This window comes from Dendrobates tinctorius, unplaced genomic scaffold (assembly GCF_039654945.1).
Source record: "Dendrobates tinctorius isolate UK_male_01 unplaced genomic scaffold, ASM3965494v1 ptg000075l, whole genome shotgun sequence".
Taxonomy (NCBI): domain Eukaryota; kingdom Metazoa; phylum Chordata; class Amphibia; order Anura; family Dendrobatidae; genus Dendrobates; species Dendrobates tinctorius.
In genome coordinates, this window is record NW_027361743.1 from 13,930,844 (window position 1) to 13,954,567 (window position 23,724).

At 47.1% G+C, this 23,724-nt stretch overlaps 1 protein-coding gene across 2 annotated transcripts in view; it reads left to right on the plus strand.

The window, feature by feature from the left end:
- ALKBH8 (alkB homolog 8, tRNA methyltransferase) overlaps nt 1-16,129 on the plus strand; it is a 66,749-nt gene extending 50,620 nt beyond the window's left edge. For both annotated transcript variants that reach the window (XM_073583018.1, XM_073583019.1), the window contains exons 11-12: nt 9,934-10,083; nt 15,516-16,129. In XM_073583018.1, coding sequence (XP_073439119.1) covers nt 9,934-10,083; nt 15,516-15,977 — 612 coding nt within the window. In that variant the 3' untranslated portion in view covers nt 15,978-16,129. The remainder of the gene's footprint in view (nt 1-9,933; nt 10,084-15,515) is intronic.
- The last annotated feature ends 7,595 nt before the right edge of the window (nt 16,130-23,724 follow it).

Genomic DNA, 23,724 nt, shown 5'->3' on the forward strand with positions numbered 1-23,724 from the left:
GACGTTACACAGCAAACGGACAGCTTGTCTTGGGAACATGCTGTTTCTGACACTCACAGACGTAAGCGGACCCACAGGTCACGATCACCTGAGTCGTCCTATAGCACAAGGTCATCCCCCCCCCAGGGAGAGACAGTGTCATTCCAGGTCTCCTAGGCAGTCCCCTGTCACAGACAGACAGTGCAATTTACCACAGAGATCCCCCACCACAGAAGATCCCCGCCCCAGGTCGCCCTCCAGGGATCACCTTAGCGAGGCACAGGATTCGGAGGGCATCTGTGACTCCGACTCAGATAATGAAACGGTCAGGTCCGTGGTACCTTCTCCCCCTAGCAATACAGCGCTAGTTGAGGACATAATCTCTGCCATTCATCGTGTGCTAAAAATTCCAGAGTCAGCCCCGGAAGTCCCAGAACATAGGATTTGCTTCGAAAGTGTTCAGAAACCACCTAAGGTCTTGCCTAATCACCATGAGTTTGAGAAAATACTTACCAAACAGTTTGCGCAGCCTGAGAAAAAATTTGCTAATCGCAAATATTTGGAAGCCCTTCCCACAGACAGACACCAAACAATGGACAGATCCACCTGAAGTGGACCCCCCCGGTTTCTAGGCTAGCAGCGCAGACCTTACTCTCTCTGCCAGATAGCTCAACCCTCAGGGACGCAGCAGACCGGCAAGTAGAACGCATGGCTCGTTCTATTTTCGAAGCGGCAGGCGCCTCTCTGGGCCCTGCGTTTGCTTCAGTTTGGGCGGCCAAGGCCATCCTGGCTTGTGCCAAAAAACTACAGGAGGGTCTTCAAGCTTCAAATCCCGAGCTCTCGGACCAAGCGGTCCAGATAGCAGTGGTAGCAGACTACATGCTTCATGCAGCCCTGGATTCCGCAAGAGGTGTAGCGGGAATAGCATCAAACGCCATCACGATCCGACGCATCCTCTGGCTGCGAGAATGGAAAGCGGATGCGGCCTCAAAGAAGTCCCTCACGCGACTTCCGTATCTTACTGGAATGCCACTGGGGGTAAGAGTACCTCTCTCCCTCAACTAAAACCGAAAAGCACGTTTAAACGAAGAAACCAGACGCGATTCCGATCCTTTCGGAATTCCTCGGGCTGGTCCGTCTCGCGCCCAGCGCAAAACCGTAACCGCTCTCCACGCAGGGACAACCCACGGACGCAGCAGCGACCGGACAGGTCTTGGCAGTCGAAAGCAGGCCAAGCGAAACCCAAGGGAGGAAAACCTCAGAACTCGCTTCATCATGACTCACGAACTCCGGAAGACACCCCACCAGTAGGCGGCCGACTTTTACTCTTCCAGCAAGTCTGGCTGCCTATTACAGAAGACAGGTGGGTCAGGGAAATAGTGTCTTCCGGATACAAGATAGAGTTCACTTCCGCTCCACCGAACTGGTTCTTCCTTTCTATTCCTCCAACACCACCAGACAAGGCTCGTGCTTTCCACCAAGCGGTCTCCTCTCTCCTTCAAGCAGGAGTTGTGGTGCCGGTTCCCGCGAACGAGAGATTCCGAGGGTTCTACTCAAATCTGTTCGTAGTCCCCAAGAAAGGAGGCAGCGTCCGACCCATACTGGACCTAAAACAGCTCAACAATTACGTACGGGTCCGTCATTTCCGCATGGAGTCCCTCAGGTCCATCATTGCATCCATGGAGCAGGGAGAATACCTTGCCTCCATAGACGTACAGGATGCGTATCTGCACATACCAATTGCTCCCGCCCACCAAAGGTTTCTCAGGTTCGCGGTCAACCAAAACCACTACCAGTTTGTCGCCCTTCCGTTCGGACTCGCCACGACTCCAAGAACGTTCACCAAAGTCATGGCGGCCACCATGGACGTTCTGCACTCAAGAGGCATTCTAGTCATCCCGTACCTGGACGACCTCCTCATCAAGTCTCCCACTTTCAAAGACTGTGAGGTCAGTGTCTCAATCACAATATTCAGGATTGAGAGTCCTCAGTAGTTGATACCTTTTAATGGCTAACTGAAAAGATGGTAATACATTGCAAGCTTTCGAGACTACTCAGGTCTCTTCATCAGGCTAGACTAATTACCATCTTTTCAGTTAGCCATTAAAAGGTATCAACTACTGAGGACTCTCAATCCTGAATATTTTTCTATCCACTGGCTAACACGGTACAAAGATATACATCTTTCCTCAATCACAATAGACACACTGAGTCGCCTGGGATGGCTAGTCAACCTACAGAAATCGTCGACTATCCCAAGTCAGACTCTAACATTCCTGGGAATGTTATTCGACACCTCCAGGGGCCTGGTGCTCCTTCCCAAGGACAAGACACTGGCCATCCGTCTGGGAGTTTGTACACTCCTTCGCAGTCCTCCTCGATCTCTCCGGTTTGCCATGAGAGTCCTCGGCCGGATGGCAGCAGCAATAGAGGCAGTGCCATTTGCCCAGTTTCACCTCGGGGTCCTTCAACTAGCCATACTCAGATCTTGGGACAGGAATCCCTTCTCCCTCGACGGAGTTCAGGTTGACGTCGACCAGGAGGTCCCTGCATTGGTGGCTCAAACCAACCTCGCTTACACGAGGGAAGCCATTCCTCTCAGGACAATGGAAGATCCTGACTACCGATGCAAGCCTGACAGGCTGGGGGGCGGTGCACCTACATCACAGGGCACAAGGCAAGTGGTCACCGAGGGAAGTGACATTGCCCATCAATATTCTGGAAATCAGGGCCATCCTCTTGGCACTGAGAGCCTTTCATCACTTGCTTGCAGCCTCGCACATACGGATACAGTCGGACAATGCCACGGCTGTGGCATACGTGAACCACCAAGGCGGGACCCGCAGCGCCCAGGCGATGAGAGAAGTGGCGCATATCCTCCGCTAGGCGGAAGACACGAGGTCGGTACTTTCTGCGGTCCACATTCCGGGTGTAGAAAACTGGGAAGCCGACTTCCTCAGCAGGCAAGGAATGGACTCTGGGGAGTGGTCTCTCCATCCCGAGATTTTTTACCAGATCTGTCAACGCTGGGGAACCCCGGAGGTGGACCTAATGGCATCCCATCTCAATACCAAGGTCCCCAATTTCATGGCCAGGGGACACGACCCGCGTTCGCTCGGAGCGGATGCCCTGGTCCAGGACTGGTCCCAGTTCCGACTCCTGTACATTTTTCCACCCCTCCCCCTAATCTCCAGGGTCGTGAGGACGATCAAACAAGAGGGAGTTCCAACCATCCTCATCGCGCCAGACTGGCCCAGACGTACATGGTACGCCGACATCGTTCAACTTACAGCAGACGTGTCCTGGCGTCTACCCGACCGTCACGACCTTCTGTCTCAAGGTCCGTTCTTCCATCAGAATTCAGGGGCTCTCAATTTGACGGCATGGCCCTTGAAACCTGGATTCTAACCCAGGCAGGTTTTTCACCGGCAGTCATTGCAACTATGATCAGGGCAAGGAAGCCTGCCTCCGCCAAGATCTATTATCGTACCTGGAGAGCTTTCTTTTCTTGGTGCGAATCTCATGGACAAGTCCCACTCCCTTATTCCCTCCCGAAGGTACTAGGTTTTCTTCAATCGGGCCTAGATGCCAAGCTATCCTTAGGCTCGCTTAAGAGTCAGGTGTCGGCGCTTTCAGTCCTTTTTTTCAAAAGCGCATTGCTATTAAACCACAGGTAAGGACTTTCATCCAGGGAGTTTCCCGATTGGTTCCTCCCTACGAACGTCCGCTGGATACGTGGGACCTCAATCTGGTCCTGACAGCATTGCAAGCGCCACCCTTCGAACCTCTTAGAGGAGTTCCACTCTCCATTCTGTCTCAGAAAGTGGTTTTTCTAGTGGCGATCACCTCGTTACGCAGAGTGTCGGAATTGTCATCACTTTCCTGCAGACGGCCTTTCCTAGCCTTTCACCAGGACAAGGTGGTTCTCCGCACGGTACCATCCTTCCTTCCGAAGGTTGTGTCCAACTTTCACCTCAATGAGGAGATTTCACTGCCATCCCTTTGCCCGGTTCCGGTTCATAGAGTGGAGAAGGCTCTGCATACGCTTGACCTCGTCAGAGCATTGCCGATTTACGTGTCCAGGACTGCACCTTTCCGGAAGTCTGATTCCCTCTTCATTCTTCCAGAAGGTAGTCGCAAGGGACTGCCGGCTTCCAATGCTACCCTTGCCAGGTGGATCAAGTCCACCATACATGAGGCCTACCGACTTAACAGTTCCCCTCTTCCAGCCGGTATCACGGCACACTCTACACGGGCATTAGGGGCCTCCTGGGCCATTCGGCATCAGGCTTCGGCACAACAAGTGTGTAAGGCGGCCACTTGGACTAGCCTACACACGTTTACGAAACACTACAGTGTTCATACCCAGTCCTCAGCGGATGCGAGCCTGGGTAGACTGGTTCTGCAGGCGGCAGTGCCCCAAATTTAGGGACCTGCTAGCACATCATTCGTCCATTGCTTCCCACCCAGGGACTGCTTTGGGACGTCCCATGGTTCTGTGTCCCCCAATGAGGCAACAGAGTAAAGGAGATTTTTGTGTACTCACCGTAAAATCTCTTTCTCTTGGCCTCTAATTGGGGGACACAGCTCCCACCCTGTTGCCCTTATGGACCGTTGTTTACGGTTGAGTTCTCATATTGTTCTTTGAGCTCGTACATAGTAGCCTTCTTACAGGCATGGTTATGTTATTTGGTTACGTTCCTCCTAATGCTTTTGCACAAAACTGGAGAAGGCTGACGCCGTCCAGGGGTGTATACTGCAGAGGAGGAGCCAAAGTTAATCTTTTTCAGATTATGCATAGTGTCGCCTCCTAGTGGACAGCAGCATAACACCAATGGTTCTGTGTCCCCCAATTAGAGGCTAAGAGAAAGAGATTTTACGGTGAGTACACAAAAATCTCCTTTTTTTTATCACTATACTGCCATTTCAATCCTTAACCCCTTTCTGCCATATGACGTACTATCCCGTCCATGTGCCCTGGGACTTAATTCCCAGGGATGGGATAGTACGTCATGGCGATCAGCGGCGCCCACATGGTGAGCGCCGCTGATCATGGCCGGGTGTTAGCTGATTGTGTCCGGTGTCAGCTGTGATAATGTGTCAGGGGCGGTCACGGACCGCCCCAACACGTTAACCCCTTGTACACCGTGAACAAACACGATCGCGGTGTACCGGGGGTTAAAGGGAAGCATCGGCAGGGAGGGGGCTTCCTCCGTGCTTTCCTGAGCCCCCCCACAGCAGCGCAATGTGCAGCGCTGCTGCGGGGGGCTCTTTCCCTACAGGCCCCCGGATCCAAGATGGCGATGGGGACCTTCGGGGGCCTGTAGGGAGCTGGCTTCCTCAGTGCCGGCAAAGCGCAGGCATGAGGAAGTCTGCGTCTATGCCTGTGACAGATCGCTGATCTGTCACAGTGATCTGTGATGTGACAGATCAGCGATCTGTCACAGGACAGTGATGTCCCAACTGGGACAATGTAATAAAATTAAAAAAAAAATAAAGTGTAAAAGTAATTTTGAAAAAATCGCCAAATAAATTAGTAAAAAAAAAAAAAATATATTCCCCAAAAAATTCATTTTTTGAAAAAAAAAAAAAAACAAACAATAAAAGTACACATTTGGTATCGCCGCGTCCGTAGCGAACCCCTTAAAAAATAAATCATTTTTTGCTTCGTTTTTTATCATACCGCTGAACAAAAAGTGCAATAACGCGCGATCAAAAAGACGCATATAAAAATCCATGGTACCGCTGAAAACGTCAGCTTGTCCCGCAAAAAACGAGCCGCCATACAGCGTCATCCGTTAAAAAGTTATAGCTCGCAGAATAAAGCGATGCAAAAATAACTTTTTTATATAAAATAGTTTTCATTGCATAAAACCGCCAAAACATAAAAAAACCTAAATGATGTATCGCTGTAACCGTACTGACCCGAAGAATAAAACCGCTTTATCAATTTTATCGCACGCGGAACGGTGTAAACGCCCCCCCCCAAAAGAAATTTGATACGCTAGTTTTTGTTCACTCTGCGTCCCAAAAATTGGAATAAAAAACGATCAAAAAATTGTCACGTGCCCGAAAATGACACCAATAAAAACGTCAACTCGTCCCGCAAAAAATAAGACCTCACATGAATCGGTGGGTCAAAATACGGAAAGATTATAGCTCTCAATATGTGGTGATGCAAAAACTATTTTTACAATAAAAAGCGTCTTTTAGCGTGCGACAGCTGCCAAATATAAAAACCGCCATAAATAGTAAATCAAACCCCCCGTTATCACCCCCTTAGTTAGGGAAAAATAATAAAATTAAAAGAAAATGTATTTATTTCCATTTTCCCGCTAGGGTTAGGGCTGAGATTAGGGTTAGGGGTGTGTTGGGGTTCGGGTTGGAGTTAGAATTGGGGGTTTCCACTGTTTGGGCACATCAGGGGCTCTCCAAATGCAACATGGCGTCTGATCTCAATTCCAGCCAATTCTGCGTTGAAAAAGTCAAATGGTGCTCCTTCCCTTCCAAGCTCTGCCATGCGCCCAAACAGTGTTTTACCCCCACATATGAGGTATCAGCCTACTCAGGACCAATTGCAAAACAACTTTTGGGGTCCAATTTCTCCTGTTACCCTTAGTAAAATAAAGAATTGGGGGCAAAAATATCATTTTTGTGGAAAAAAATGAATTTTATTATTTTCACGCCCTGGCGTTATAAACTTCTGTGAAGCCCTTGGGGGTTCAATGTGCTCACCACACATCTAGATAAGTTCCTTAGGGGGTCTAGTTTCCAAAATGGGGTCATTTGTGGGGGGTTTCCACTGTTTAGGTACATTAGGGGCTCTCCAAAGGCAACATGACACCTGCAGACCATTCCATCAAAGTCTGCATTCCAAAACGTCACTACTTCCCTTCCGAGCCCCGACATGTGCCCATACAGTAATTTTCTCCCACATATGGGGTGTCGGCGTACTCACAACAAATTGGACAACAACTTTTGGGGTCCAATTTCTCCTTGTACCCTTGGGAAAATAAAAAAAAATTGGTGACTAAAAGATCATGTTTGTGGAAAAAATACGATTTTTTTATTTTCACGCCCGGGCGTTATAAACTTCTGTGAAGCACTGGGGGGTTCAAAGTGCTCACCACACATCTAGATAAGTTCCGTGGGGGGGTCTAGTTTCCAAAATGGTGTAATTTGTGGGGGGTTTCCACTGTTTTGGTACATCAGGGGCTTTCCAATCGCGACATGGTGTCCGATCTCAATTCCAGCCAAAAACGTCAAATGGCACTGCTTCCCTTCCGAGCTCTGCCATGCGCCCAAATAGTCATTTACACCCACATATGGGGTATCAGCATACTCAGGACAAATTGCACAATAATTTTTAGGGTCCTGTTACCCTTGGAAAAATAAATTGGGGGTGAAAAGATCATTTTTGTGGAAAAAATGATTTTTTAATTGTACCGCAGCACGTTATAAACTTCTGTGAAGCCCTTGTGGGTTCAAAGTTCTCACCACATATCTAGATAAGTTCCTTGGGGGGTCTAGTTTCCAAAATGGGGTCACTTGTGGGGGGTTTCCACTGTTTAGGTACATCAGGGGCTCTCCAAACGCGACATGGCGTCCGATCTGAATTCCAGCCAATTTTGCATTGAAAAAGTCAAACGGCGCTCCTTCCCTTCTGAGCTCTGCCATGCGCCGAAACAGTGGTTCCCCCCACATATCGGGTATCAGCGTACTCAGGACAAATTGCACAATAACTTTTGCCATCCAATTTCTCCTGTTACCCTTGGTAAAATAAAAAAAATTGAACATGAAGTTTTTTTTTGTGAAAAAAAAGTTAAATGTTCATTTTTTTTTTAAATATTGAAAAAATTCCTGTGACGCACCTAAAGGGTTAATAAACTTCTTGAATGTGGTTTTGAGCACCTTAAGGGGTGCAGTTTTAGAATGGTGTCACTTTTGGGTATTTTCTATCATATAGACCCCTCAAAGTGACTGCAAATGTGATGTGGTCCGTAAAAATAAAATGGTGTTGCAAAAATGAGAAATCGCTGGTCAATTTTTAACCCTAATAACTTCCTAACAAAAAAAAAAATTTGGTTCCAAAATTGTGCTGATGTAAAGTAAACATGTGGGAAATGTTATTTATTAAGTTTTTTGTGTGCCGTAAGGCTGGTTTCACATTAGCGCATTTTCAGCGCGCGCACGGCCGGGGGTAGCTCCGCCCCCGAGCCGGCTCTCTGCCCGGCGTGCCCGCCCCTTGCTTGTAGCGCCGCCTACTAGCGGACAGCGGCGCCTGCGATCGGCGCACCCTATCTTTAGCATAGGGTGCGCAGGCCGTGCGCTAGTTGCGCTTTGACCTGTGCTGCGCACTTTTGACGGTGCGCCGTGCGCGCCAAAATCAAACTTTTCGGATTTTGGCGCGCACGGCGCACCGTCAAAAGTGCGCAGCGCAGGTCAAAGCGCAACTAGCGCACGGCCTGCGCACGATCTGCGCACCCTATGCTAAAGATAGGGTGCGCCGATCGCAGGCGCCGCTGTCCGCTAGTAGGCGGCGCTACAAGCAAGGGGCGGGCACGCCGGGCAGAGAGCCGGCTCGGGGGCGGAGCTACCCCCGGCCGTGCGCGCGCTGAAAATGCGCTAATGTGAAACCGGCCTATCTCTGTGATTTAAGGGCATAAAAATTCAAATTTGGAAAATTGCGAAATTTTCGCCAAATTTCCGTTTTTTTCACAAATAAACGCAAGTTATATGAATGAAATTTTACCACTAACATGAAGTACAATATGTCACGAGAAAACAATGTCAGAATCACCGGGATCCATGGAAGCGTTTCAGAGTTATAACCTCATAAAGGGACAGTGGTCAGAATTGTAAAAATTGGCCCGGTCATGAACGTGCAAACCACCCTTGGGGCTTAAGGGGTTAATAAATAAGACTGATGAGTGGACATGAAAATAAGTGCCACTAACCCGTAATTAACAGCCCTCGTAAACTGTAATTGAGACCCATAACTCAACCCTTCCCGCTTTGTCGTTTTTGGTGCTTTTTTTAATGTGGTCAGAAGCAAGGACAGAAAGCAAGTCTGAGGCGAAATGTATTTCATGCAATTTAGATGCAAATTACAAAGTAATCCGCTTTGTTCCCTCCAATTAGTTTACAATTCATTAACATTTCTTGGTGTGTTTAGATCACTCTCAAGGTCACTCTGCTCTCCCTTCTTGTCTCACATAATCAGTACATTTTCCACATGACCGTTTGGTTAAATGCTGCATTCATTTTTCTTGCTTTTTTTTTCTTGTAAATAATCTTGACGGCTTCCTGTCCCAAACCCGCGGATATTCTTTTCTGTGTTGCTCCTTATAACAGATAATTATGTTTCAAGGTGACGTTGAGGTCATTTTTTTTTTTTTTTTTACCAAACTGAGTGCATTAAAGTTGTCTAATATGGCATCTGATAAGCCAGAGACCTCTGTACCTGTCATGACTGTTCTAATGTGAAAGCCATCCTATAGCTGGCGTTCCTAAGAAACCGTGATTTTCTCTATACATAGCAGTGCAATATAAATCAAAACAGCAGAATTAAGTATGCTCGTTGCTCGGGTGTCCTCCGAGTATTTTGGCGTGCTCGGAGTTTTTGTGGCTGCTGGACAGCCTGAATACATGTGAGGAATGCCTGTTTGTTAGGGGATCCCCACATGTATTCAGGCTGTCCAGCAGCCACAAATCATGCAGCTGAGGCAACGAAAACTAAATCTCCGAGCACACCAGAATACTTGGAGGAAACCCGAGCAACGAGTATACTCGCTCATCACTAATAAACAATCAAATATATTGAATAAGTGAGAATAAAGAAAACCAGTCCTCCCTCATGTATCCTTTTTCGGGCTGTCTCTTACCATGGCTGTCACCTCTGCTGTGACGTGCCAGTCTCCTGTGGATTATAACGCTGTCAGTTTCTTTCCCCAGATCGGTTGTGACCGCAGTAAGAACCTTGTGGACATTTGTGGAGAAAGACAATTTGAGGCCTGCGTGTGTGACGCCTTGTCTGTCCCTTTCAGAAGTGGCTCCTTCGACGCCTGCATCTCCATAGCTGTGATCCACCACTTTGCCACAGAGGTATGGAGGATGAGTATGAATAAGTCAATCCGCTTTCAAGAATACAACATATCGCACTGTCTGTAAGGACATTTCACCATCTACTAGGAGAATAGAGTGGGTTCAGACGCAGCCGATCAATCATATTTCCCTCGTTTCATAATTCTAATAAATATGAATGGCGAACATGGAACACTTAATCGTTGGCATAACAGTGGTCAAGGGACCTTAGCTCACTCCTCCCAGAGATGGAACTTGCAACTGTCGGACATTATGGCATACTGTCCTTTTCAGAAGCTGTAGTAGGGCAGTTCATGTCAATAAAGGGCTCCCCCATGTGAGATCTCCCCACCAGCCATTATAGAATCACTACAAATGGCAGACGCCTCTCTGAATGTCTGCTTATATATCACACAGGCATGAGCTGAATTCCCCACCGCTGACATCTTATTTTAAGAAGGTTCCCATACCATAAGTGGCTTCCCAAGAGAATGCTGCAGGTTTGGCCTTGGAGAGACCCTTGCAGTATGGCCAGGGATAAATGCCAAGCCAGAAAATCTCCTATAGATGGTCTGTTTTCCCCACATGTATGTACTGGCTTTGGGTTTCCTGACTGCCTCCTATATCCAAGAAGTATCGTTTCTCCTTGCGGAGATTGACATGCTAACCATCACGAGATGAGGAGACTTAGGCAGAGTTCACACGCAGTGTTTTTTTCGCGTTTCCGCGGCGGTTTTAAACGCGCAATTTTGCCGCGAAAAATAATCATCCCATGCATTCCTATGGGATTCCGCAATGCTGTGCTAATGCTGCGTTTTTTTCCGCGGCGGAATCGCTTCGCGGTAAAAAAACGCAGCATGCTCATTTAGCGGAATCGCGGCGATCCCGCACCCATAGGAATGCATTGTTCTGCTTACTTTCCGCATGTGGCTGTGCACACCATGCGAAAAGTAAGCAGAACATTTGCGGATGGTACCCACGGTCCGGAGGAGAGGGTGCCAAGTCCTGCTGGAGAATGAAATTTCCATTTCCAAAAAGTTTGTCGGCAGAGGGAAGCATGAAGTGCTCTAAAATTTCCTGGTAGACGGCTGCGCTGACTTTGGTCTTGATAAAACACAGTGGACCTACACCAGCAGATGACATGGCTCCCCAAACCATCACTGATTGTGGAAACTTTATGAATTTCATCACTTTCTGATGATATTCTAATTTTGTGAGATGCGCCTGTATAAGCTTGAGATCAGTTCAGGAGACCTGTGGCCAACCTGGACATTGGGGTTCCTACATGGACTATGAAAGTCGAATGTGTGAAGCCGGCCTTATGCTGTGAGAGGGGGAAGGAGCCGCAGCTGATTACTCAGAGCTCACAGCACAGTTCTCCAACTTTACACGTGAACTTTTATAAAGATGGGGGGGGGGGGGGCAGAAAAGAACCAAATTTGACAGTTTATACACGGCTTATCTGCCTGCCCCCCCCCCCCCCCATCTTTATAAAAGTTCATGTGTAAAGTTGGAGAACTGTGCTGTGAGCTCTGAGTAATCAGCTGCGGCTCCTTCCCCCTCTCACAGCATAAGGCCGGCTACCCCATTTGAAAAGTAAGATTTTATTCAATATCTCACTCAATTTCCAAAATTTTGACAAGACTGAGCTTAGAACATTTTTTTGTTTGTTTAAACGCCGAATATGAAAGTAAGCTTAATACCGTAATATAACTTTCATTACAAAATCTTCAGTTTTACTCTATTTAGCTAATGCAAAAATGAATACACCCCACATAAAAACTACTACACTTAGTATTTTGTGTGACCTCCATGATTTCTAAGGACCGCACCAAATCTTCTAGGTATGGAATGGTCAAGTTGGTGACAATACTGCATCATCTATTTCCATTCTTCAAGAACGACCTATTTTAGAACTTGTATGCTGGATAGAGAGTGATGGTAACTTGTGTCTTCAGAATTCCTCATAGGTGTTTTGGTTGGGGTCAGATCAGGAGACACTTGGCCACTGAATCATTGTCACCATGTTCTTCATCAGAAATGCAAGAGATGTGTGTTGGGATCACTGTCGTGTTGGAACAGTGCACATCTATCAAGGGCACAGCGTGATGGCAGCATCTTCTCTTTGAATATAGAGCAGTACATCTGTGAATTCATGATACCATCAATGAAATGTAGCTTCCTGACACCAGCAGCACTCTTGCAGCCCCACAGAAGGACTCTGCCACCACAATGTTTTATTGTAGGCTAAAGACCTTTTTTCTTTATACTCCTCTATTTTTCAATGCCATAAAGTTTGAAACCATCAGTTCCTTTATCTTCGTCTCATCACTTCAGAACAGACGGTGTGACCCGCAGTAGGACAGCCAAAGGGCTTTAGGCAGTGGCGTCCTGCACCACATAGCCGACTCATGCCTACCATTTTAAATTCACTAGTACCTAAATAATCCGGATAAGATACCTGTGAATGCAACGATGTAACAGGGAGCAGTCAAATCCCTTTTCCATCATTGAGCCTGTGCACCTGAAAGCGCAGCAGGCGTGATAGCGTCAACTCATTGCCTCAGCAGTGCCTCATTACACAGTGCAGACCAGAACAGCAAGAAAATATGGGAACCCTGTGAGGACATAATACTGTTTAAGGGGATTGGAAGGGACAACATTCTCCATGGGGCCTGTGGGGGATTATATTGTGTGGGGACATCATTCTGCATGGGAGCTGTGTGTGGGGGGGGAAATAATACTGTGTAAGGGTGCTGTGTGGGGACAGAATACTGTGTAAAGGATCTGTGTGGGGGACATCATTATGAATGGGAGGCTGTGTGGGAACTGTATTCTGAGTGGGCAGCTGTGTGGGGACAGAATATACTGTGTAAGGGGGCTGTGTGGGGACATTATTCTGCATGGGGGCTGTCTGGGGACATCATTCTGCATAGGGACTGTGTGGAGGACATATTGGTGTTTAAAAGGAACTGTGTGGGGACTGTATTCTGAGTGGGACCAGCGGTGGACACCGTGTCTGTACATGCCACTGAGGCATGACGCACTTTTATCCCTATACGTGCACAGGTCTGATAACCCTTGCCCTACTTGTTCATTTCACAGAATATTAAATGATCTAGTGATCTTCAACCATGATTATTGGTCCACCTGACCCACTAACCTTACTTTAGTCTGTAACTGATGAAGGTCTGATGTAAGACCGAAACGTTTTGCTTACTACTAGTGTGGACAACATTAAATTATCTGATCACTTAAGTTGAGTGCCGAGTCTCTCAATATATGTCAATGGTGTGGGAACCTACTCTGGCACATTTGCTAAAGCTGTGCACACACTTATCTATTCAACTGTATTCTGAGTGGGGGCTGTGTGGGGACATAATGTGTAATGGAGCTGTTTTGAAACCTCATTCTGAGTGGGGGGACTGTATGAGAACATAACACCACTGTTGGGGGCGGCCTGTATGGGGACTTCTTTGAGTTGGAGGCTGTGTTGGGACATTAAACTATGTGAGGTGCTGTTTTGTGAGGGCATCATACTGTGTCTAGGGGGATCCTGTTGTTGAATATTAGGAGCAGTATGATCTCTAAAATATATATATATATATATATATATATATATATATATATATATATATATATATATATATAGTAAATTATAAGGTGTTGATTATAGCTACTGCTGTAACGTCTTAACAGTAGCAGTGAGTCAGCAGATTTAATTCTGTTCAATACTAATTGATAATTCTACTAATTTGTTTTAGATGAATTTTTAAGTTTGTCCAGTAGATTTTGCCATCCACAACGGTATATTATGTGGCCCCTTGGAAAAATGAATTGCCCACCCCTGAGTATAAAGTTTATATAGTCTTCATATTTTTCAGCATGGGTCCTGGTAAACTGTAGGTGGGCTTTTTTGTCCATGGGCTTTTTAGGAGAGGCTTCCTTTGTGGCCAACACCTATGCATGCCATTCCTCTGCAGTGTAAGCCGCATTGTGTCATGGAAAACACACTGGTTTGACTTTCTACTTCTTTAGCTAACTGCACTTCACTTACATGTGTATTTTCTTCAACCCTATTCATCAGAAGACTCTCCTGGTTAGGTGTTCATTTCCAATGTCGACCTAGATGTCTCTGTGCCATGGTTTCTGTTTTATCTTTGTTAAATTTTTGCATCACCTTTTAACTGATTAGTAAAGCTTTGCCGATCTTCTTGTATCCTTCACTTACCGTATAAGCAGAGTCACCTATTTTTGCCGCGAAAAACTGGGTAAGCTTATTGACTGGAGTATAAGCTGGGTATGCATTGTCCCCTCATCCCTATGTGGTATGCATGGCTCCCCCATCCCTGTCATGGTATGTATGGCTCCCCTGTCCCTGTCACTATGTATGGCTCCCCAGTCCCTGTTCTGGTATGCATGGCTCCCCGGGCCCTGTTCTGGTATGCATGGCTTATTATCCCCTACCCTTATCCCTATGTATGATTCCTGTTAAAAAAAAAAAAAAAAAAAAATCCCATTTACCTGCATGCGCACCCTCAGTGGCACTGCATCTGTTCTGGCTTCCAGCATCTCTTCCTGTGCTTAGCGGTCAAGTGGTACCACTCATTAAGGTAATGAATATGCGCTCCTCGCCTATGGGAGTGGAGAGACGTGCATATTCATTACCTTAATGAGTGGGGCCACGTGATCGCTCTGCAGTAAGAGCTGCTGGCGCCAGCATCCGGAACGAGATACAGTTCCAGTGAGGGCGTGCAGGCAGATGAGTGTGTGCTGGAAGCCGGCGGCTGCGGATGGCACCGTGCGCTATTACTGCAGCGGCACAGGCTTTAGCCACAGCTGCCGGCTCCTGGCTCTGTGACTCGCCGCTGCCCCTTCCTCGCATGCTCCTGCCTCTGTGACCCGCTGCTCCGCCACGCCCCCTTCCTCGCCCGCTCCTGCCTCTGTGACCTGCTGCTCCGCCACTCCCCCATCCTCGCCAGCTTTTGCCTCTATGACCCGCTGCTCTTCCGCTCCTTCCCACGCCGGCTTTCTGGGACAGTGACTCGTGTATAAGGCGAGGGGTGCGTTTTCAGCACACAAAAATGTGCTGAAAAACTTGGCTTATACACGAGTATATATGGTATTTAAAGAAATTATTTTCGCTCTCCGGTCTTGACATTTCTCTTCCAAATGGTGCCATTTCTGATAGGATGAAATGGGAATGTTTTTTTTCTTTGTGACTTTTTTTTATAGTGAACGGTCTTCTGGACACCTTTGTAATGAATAAACTGTTAGTTTGAATTTTGTAGTCTAAACTCTAGCTTTGCTCGTAAGACTTTAATTTCATTAGGTGTACTCATTTTTGCAGCATGTTTTACTAAATTTGTTAGGAAAACTGCTTGTTTGAGTGTGCGAAATGACAAATCTTGTTTCCAATCAAAGTTAATTTTTTTTTTTTTTTTTTTTCGCAGGAAAGAAGACTGGCAGCGATACAAGAATTAATCCGTCTCCTGAAATCAGGAGGAAAAGCTCTTATTTATGTGTGGGCGATGGAACAGGAGTACAAAAAGAATAAGTCAAAGTACCTGAAGGAAGGCAAGATGTCTAACGAGGCGATCCCGCAGAAAGCCAATTGTGATCAGGCTCCTCAGGAGTTCGGCGCTGCGCTCCCCATACACACCAACAGGACTGCATTCCATTCTCAGGACCTTCTAGTTCCTTGGCATCTGAAAGCAAACAATCAATCTAGAAATAATGAAGCCACTAGTGCCAAGGAGGAAAACCAGCTGGTGCCCGGCTCAGTGTATCACCGGTATTATCATGTCTTCCGAGAAGGAGAGCTGGAAGAGTTGTGCACAAGAGTCACCGATGTCACCATCTGGCACAGTTACCACGATCAGGGAAACTGGTGTGTCATTATAGAGAAGTTATGAAAAAAATATACTCGAACTATAGAAACAAAAATCCGTTTCACACAGCCTAATGTCACAGCATTGCAATGATGTCTGTATTCTTAGTTTTATATATATTTTATCGCCATTGTGATTTAAAGAAATGTCTCATTACAATAAAATTACATATATGACGTGACACAATTTTATTAAATGCAAACTGGATGGCATAATGTCAGTAGAAATAGTCTGGGTATCAGAATGATAATGTGGTGCACGGAGAGACTTTCTGTTTGCACTATTGCTACCTAATAAATGGATAATAACGGGGCAATACCGGGCAATTACTTGTCTGAAACATTACAGGATTTTGTTCATTGCACGTTTTTGTTCGTTTAAAGGGACTTTCTGTAATAGTTCTTGATAACCTATCCACATAGCTGCTGTGGAAATAGATTGCATGTTGCTTACAAGGGAATCTATCGGCAGGTTATTGCTTTGTAATCTGAGAGCAGTATGATATAGAGCAAGAGAGCTTGATTCCAAGGATGTATCACTTGCTGGACTGATGGTGCAGTTTTGAAAGAATCTCTGTTTCATCTGTTGTAGATATAGCCATTGTCGTAATGCTGAGCCGCATATAACCCCACTCACACCCCAGATTGGCAACCTCATATGTAAAGTGAACCCAATAGTAGAAATGAAAGCAAAACAGCCAGATAAATATAAATGCAAACCAAGCCTCCCTGAAATCAACAAACTTGTTAAGCAACCCAGAGAACCTGTCAGGCAAAGCGATCTTGGGCTCACTTTGGTGTTGCCTGGGAGTCGTTGTCCCCAAACCTGATGAGTTAGGGTGCTTAAAAATGACAGTGCGTAGATCTGCCACCACCAGGTTGAGTTGCTGCATTTTCCCTGTCAAAGCAGTGATGGGATCCATGGTGGATAAAAAAAAAATTGTTTCAGCCAGAGTTAATGTAGCAACTTGGTTGTCAGGTATTCCAGGGCTAAGGGCTCCTTCTCTGTCCCTAATCCTTGGGGCAACATAGCTGTCACTGTTCCCTGGATTACTTCTAATGGTGAAGAGGCTGGGGCCACATACCTTTCTGAGCTTCTGAATTCACCTTCAGTCTGTTCCCTCCCCCTGCCCAGGGAAGAGGAGAGTAGTATGAGTAGTGTATGGCTATACATCAACCAGATTAACAAGGTAATCAGAACAGGGATAAAGGAAAATGCCAATCATACAAAAATGCACACACAAACAGAGGGAGATACCAAAATAGGAGAAGACTTGCACACAACCAAAACCTAGCAACAGTCTTATATAAATCGGCCAAACCCCTTCTCAAACACACCACCAACTCCTGAACCATGCAGCAATGAAGCTCACATTTCTCCTGATTAACAGAGTTCAGTTTATATAGGCCAGTGGAATGGACAACAGGGAACAGCTGCGAGCCTTGGAGCAGGAAAGCTTACAGGAGCTCTCAACTAAGTAGATTAACCCCTGCACTTCTAGAAGAATCCTGCACTGTTTAATATGAAGTGCTTCTAGTCAGCGCAGAAGAAGGAGAAATCAGACGGTGTGGTCTTCTGGCATCTCTCTGTCGAGGCAACCATGTTAAAATACCATAAAGCATCTATTAACTGAAAGATTGCAAATATGCTTCTATACTTGGCTGGTTACATGTGAGATTGTTCCTTCATTCCCTGTGGAAAATGCCTTTTTTTAAGCCTCGATGACAGGAGATTTGTAATGTGTGCTCTAGGTCATTGAGGAAAAGATCTTATTTACATGTGGGCAATGGAACAAGAAGAAGAACATGTCAAAGTACTTTAACGTGAACAAAACTTCCAACAAGGCAATCTTGCAGAATGCCAAGTGTGATCAGGCTCATCAGGAGTCGTGCGCTACACTCACCATACACACCAACAAGACGTTTGAGTCTCAGGACCTTCTAGTTCCATGGCATCTGAAAGAATTCAATCAATTCTCAGTCAATCTAGAAATGAAGCCACTAGTACCAAGGAGGAAAACCAGTTGTTGCCTGCCTCAGTGTATCACCAGCATTATGTTTTCAAGTCCTGCTTCATACCGCTCCACACGCTAATTCTTGAGTGTCTATATTAAAGGACTGTCTATTGCCCATGTACCTGCATTATTATTATGCATTTATATAGTGCCATTTATTCCATGGCGCTTTACATGTGAAAAGGGGAAATATAGACAAGTATAATAAACATGTGTAAGACAAGGGACACACAAGTACATAAGGAGAGGGGACCCTTCCCGCGAGGGCTCACAGTCTACAGGGATGGGTGAGGATACAGTAGGAGAGGGTAGAGCAGGTCGTGCGGTGGTTCAGTAGACCGAGGATCATTGCAGGCTGTAGGCTTGTCGGAACAGGTGGATCTTCGGGTTCTTCTTGAAGGTTTCCGTTGATGGTGAGAGTCTGATGTGTTGCGGCAGAGAGTTCCAGAGTATGGGGGACGCACGGGAGAAGTCTTGTATGCGGTTGTGGGAAGAAGAGATAAGGGGGGAGTAGAGAAGGAGATTTTGAGATGATCAAAGGTTGCGTGTGGGTAGGTACCTAGAGACCATGTCACAGATGTATGGAGGGGACAGGTTGTGGATGGCTTTGTATGTCATGGTTAGGGTTTTGTATTGGAGACTCTGGGCAATAGGAAGCCAGTGAAGGGCCTGGCATAGGGGGGAGGCTGGGGAATAGCGGGGAGACAGGTGGATTAGTCGGGCAGCAGAGTGTAGAATGGACTGAAGCGGAGCCAGAGTGCTAGAGGGGAGGCCAGAGAGTAGGAGGTTGCAGTAGTCTAGGCGGGAGATAAGAGCATGCACTAGTGGTTTCGTGGTTGAGGAATGAGCGGATCCGGGATATATTTTTGAGTTTGAGGCTGCAGGAGGAGGCGAGGGCTTGGATATGCGGTTGGAAGCCAGATTGTAACCGGTCAAAGAGGGAACAGGAGGAGAGGTGGGAGGACAGTTCAAGATATACATGCTGTTCCAGTAGTTTTGAGGCGTAAGGGAGAAGAGATATCGGGCGATAGACACAGAGGATGGATCAAGGATGGATGGCTTTGTATGTCATGGTTAGGGTTTTGTATTGGAGCCTCTGGGCAATAGGAAGCCAGTGAAGGGCCTGGCATAGGGGGGAGGCTGGGGAATAGCGGGGAGACAGGTGGATTACTCGGGCAGCAGAGTGTAGAATGGACTGGAGCGGAGCCAGAGTGCTAGAGGGGAGGCCAGAGAGTAGGAGGTTGCAGTAGTCTAGGCGGGAGATAAGAGCATGCACTAGTGGTTTCGTGGTTGAGGAATGAGCGGATCCGGGAAATATTTTTGAGTTTGAGGCTGCAGGAGGAGGCGAGGGCTTGGATATGTGGTTTGAAAGAGCGCAGAGTCGAGGATCACCCCAAGGCACCGGGCGTGCGGGACTGGGGAAAGAAAGCAGCCATTGACATTGATGGATAGGTCTGGTGGAGGGGTAGAGTGAGATGGGGGAAAGATGATGAATTCAGTTTTGTCCATGTTCAGTTTGAGAAAGCGAGCAGAGAAGAAGGCTGAGATAGCAGACAGACATTGTGGGATTTCAGTCTGTAAGGAGGCGAGGTTGGGTCCAGATAGGTAGATCTGCGTGTCATCAGCATAGAGTTGATACTGCAAACCGTAGCATTCTATGAGCTGTCCCAAGCCAAAGGTGTAGAGGGAGAATAGTAGGGGTCCTAGGACAGAGCCTTGAGGAACACCAACAGACGGGGCGAGGTGAGGAGGTGGTGTATGAGAGGGAGACACTAAACGTTCGGTCTGTTAGGTATGATGAGATCCAGGATAGGGCCAAGTCTGTGATGCCAAGAGATGAGAGAGTCTGTAGCAGGAGGGAATGGTCTACGGTGTCAAAGGCAGAGGACAGGTCCAGGAGGAGGACAGAGTAGTGTCGCTTGCTCTTGGCGGTTAGTAAGTCGTTAGTGACTTTAGTTAGGGCAGTTTCAGTTGAGTGATGCGGTTGGAAGCCAGATTGTAACCGGTCAAAGAGGGAACAGGAGGAGAGGTGGGAGGACAGTTCAAGATATACATGCTGTTCCAGTAGTTTTGAGGCGTAAGGGAGAAGAGATATCGGGCGATAGACACAGAGGATGGATCAAGGGAGGGCTTTTTCAGGATGGGTGTTATTGAGGCATGTTTGAAGGATGAGGGAAAGAGACCATTTGTAAGTGAAAGGTTGAAGAGGTGTCTTAGAGATGGGATGAAGACTGTGGCCAAGTTAGGGATGAGGTGAGACGGGAGTGGGTCGAGGGCACAAGTGGTGAGGTGTGATCTTGACAGAAGGGTGGAGAGCTGATCTTCTGTCATGGTGGAGAAACTGGCTTTTGCAGAACAGGGCTGAGTGGCTAAGAGGGGCATTGGGGGCTGCGAGCCAAAGTGTTGTCTGATCTTGTCGATCTGCTTAAAGAAGGAGGCAAAGTCTTCAGCAGAAATGAGAGGAGGGGGAGGAGGTGCTGTGGGACAGAGTAGAGAATTGAAAGTGTTGAAGAGTTGTTTAGGGTTGTGAGACAGGGAGGATGTGAGAGATGCGAAGTAAGTTTGTTTAGCAGCAGAGAGCGTGGACTTAAAGCTGGCAAGGGACTGCTTGTATGCGCTGAAGTGCTCAGTAGAATGGGTTCTCTTCCATCTCCGCTCAGCGGCCCTGGAAACTCGTCTCAGTTCTTTGGTCAGGCTAGTCAGCCAGGGCTGCCTATTGATTGTACGAGTTTTGTTCTGCGTGAGGGGGGCAGCTGAATCAAGTGTTGCTGTTATTGTGGTGTTATAAAAAGTTTCAGCAGCATCTGTGTCATGAAGGGAAGCTATGTCTGTAAGAGGGAGAAGGGACTCAGAGAGTGATTGTAAATTGAGGTGTTTGAGATTCCTGCGAGGGTGAGTGAGTTTATGGAGTGGGGGTTGTGCAGTAGGAGAGGAGAGGGAAGAGAATGTCAGTAGGTTGTTGTCAGACAGGGGGAGGGGTGAGTTATTGAGATTAGTGAGGGAACAGACGGGTGAAGATAAGGTCCAGCGTGTGACTAGATTTGTGAGTGGCCGCAGAGGACCATTGAGTCAGGCCAAGGGAAGCCGTGAGCGATAGAAGTTTAGAGGCATCTGGGGTGGAAGTGTCGGGTGGAAGTGTCAATGGTGATGTTGAAGTCGCCCATGATGATGGTGGGGATGTCAGCAGAAAGGAAATGGAGTAGCCAGGTGGTGAAGTGGTTGAGAAAGGTGGAGATGGCTAGTTCTGGGTGGCGGTAGATGACAGCCATTTGTAGGTTAGAAGGGGAATAGATGCGGACGGCGTGCACCTCGAACGAGGGAAGAGTAGCAGAGGGTGGCAAAGGAATTGGGATAAAGGAGCAGGTATCGTAGAGTAGCAAGCCAACTCCTCCACCACGTTTGTAGCTGGGACAATCGGTGTGAGAGAGATGGAATCCGCCATAGGAAAGCGCAGCTGGAGAGGCTGTGTCAGAGGGAGTGAGCCAGGTTTCAGTGATGGCATGGAAGGAGAGTTTGTTGGCGATAAAGAGGTCCTACATCCCTGGAATAAGTTAACGAAAATCACCATGAAGCATCTACTGGAGGAAAGAATGCTTTTATGGTGGAACCAGGCCTTATTAGAAGGCTGACTATCTAAATGTTTAATCTCCCAATCTTTCTGACCTTGAGAGCCACATTCAGCTCACATCCCCCTTCACAGTAAAGACACAGAGCCCCATTATTGGTGTAACGACAGCCAAAGGTTTTACACGGAAATCACACTGAGGCAGTATACCAAGATAGAGAAGTTCCCACAATACCTCAATTCAGTATTCTCTTATCAATCACTCCCACCACACTGTTGCATCCAGCTTTAAGCACCTTCCATGATGGCATCATCCGATGTCCAGATTACCATACTTAAATTAACTAACCCCCATGGCCTGAATATGCACATCCACATCGGCTCTTTTGGGCAGGCTACTCACAAAATTCACCATCTGGAGACCTGCACCTTATAGATGTTTGCTAGACCTGTCAGGCCGCTGCGAGCCACACATCATGGGCCCGTGAGCCACATGTGACTCCCGAGCTACAAGTTGGGGACCCCTGCTCTAAAGGATTGTATTAAGATTTTTCCCCTTATCTCTTGTGGATGATGCCTTTTTTCGGACAACCAGCGTTGACGGGTTGGTTAAACGGTATAGCATAACTCGATCGCGTTATGCTATACCCACTAGCGCAGATGATTAATCTGTGCCAATGGGGGTCTATGGCCGCGTTAACGGACTGCGTTACACCGTGTTATGCCGCAGTGTAAAGCAGTCCGACCCCAGCATAACTGTTACACAAAGCATTGCACTAAAGCAGGGGTAGGGAACCTATGGCTCACGAGCCAGATGTGGCTCTTTTGATGGCTACATCTGGCTCAGACAAATCTTTAACAAAAAAAATAAAAGAAACTGCTGATTTCCAAAATGCGTAGGATAAGTTTGGTCCTTATGATGCTTCGTACCTGCGGCAGTCCCTTGGGCTACACGCGACCACTGACGTCACGCAAGTCCTGAAATCTCCGATCACCATCCTACCGCAGAACTCGACCGCAGCACCTGAACATCCATGCCTGCCCGGTACAGCCGCACAGAGAGCCTGTCACAGGTTGGGACAGCGCAAGAGGGGAGGATTTATTCTAGTCTTTCACTGAACTCACAAAAGAAAAAAATCTACTGATGGATAAACTTATTTCAGTGTGTACTGATGGTGCTCCGTGCAGGGTGGGGAAACCAAAGGATTCGTAGCGCTTCTTCGAGAACATGAAAAGAGAGCTATCCTAAGTTTTCACTGCATCCTACATCAGGAGGCACTTTGTGCTCAGATGTGTGTCGAGCAGCTTGGGGAGGTGATGTCGCCGGTCATTCAGGTGGTCAAAATTATTGTTGCCCATGCTATAAATGATCACCAGTTTAAAACACTGCTGGATGAAGTTGGGAATAATTATCCTGGTCTGCTTCTGCACAGCAATGTGTGTTGGTTGTCGAGGGAAGGTGCTCAGCCGTTTTGCGGCTTGTCTGAGCGAAATCCGGACTTTTCTTGAAATGAAAAACGTCAAGCATCCTGAGTTAGCGAACTCTGAGTGGCTGCTGAAGTTCTACTATCTCGTGGACATAACTGAACATCTGAACCAGCTCAATGTGAAAATGCAAAATGTTGGAAATAGTCTCATCCCTTCAACAAGCAGTGTTTGCATTTGAAAACAAGCTAGAACTCTTCATTGCCGACAGGTCGTTTACTACACTTTGAAAAACTGGGAGAGTTAAAGATTCATGCACAGCAAATGACCCTGCTCAACATCTTGATCTTGAGCAGCTAGCGGGCTTCACATCTAATTTCCTGCAGTCATTCAAAGTGCGCTTTGGAGAATTTCGTGAGCGCACTCATCTTTTTTTTTTTAAGTTCATCACCCATCCACACGAGTGCAGTGGACAGCACAGACATGAGTTACATCCCCAGTGTCTCCCTCACAGATTTTGAGCTACAAGCTGCTGACCTGAAGACCTCAGACACGTGGGTGAATAAGTTCAAGTCACTGAATGAAGATTTACTTGCACGAAGCAAGCAGAGTTGGCGAGCAAACACAAGTGGGGAGAAATGAAAAAACTTCAACCTGCAGTCCAGCTGATTGTCAAAACTTGGAACGCGCTTCCCATCACATACTGCAGCATGTGAGTGTGATGACACCAGAGTATATCTTAATACCCAGACAACTATGTTTTTGCA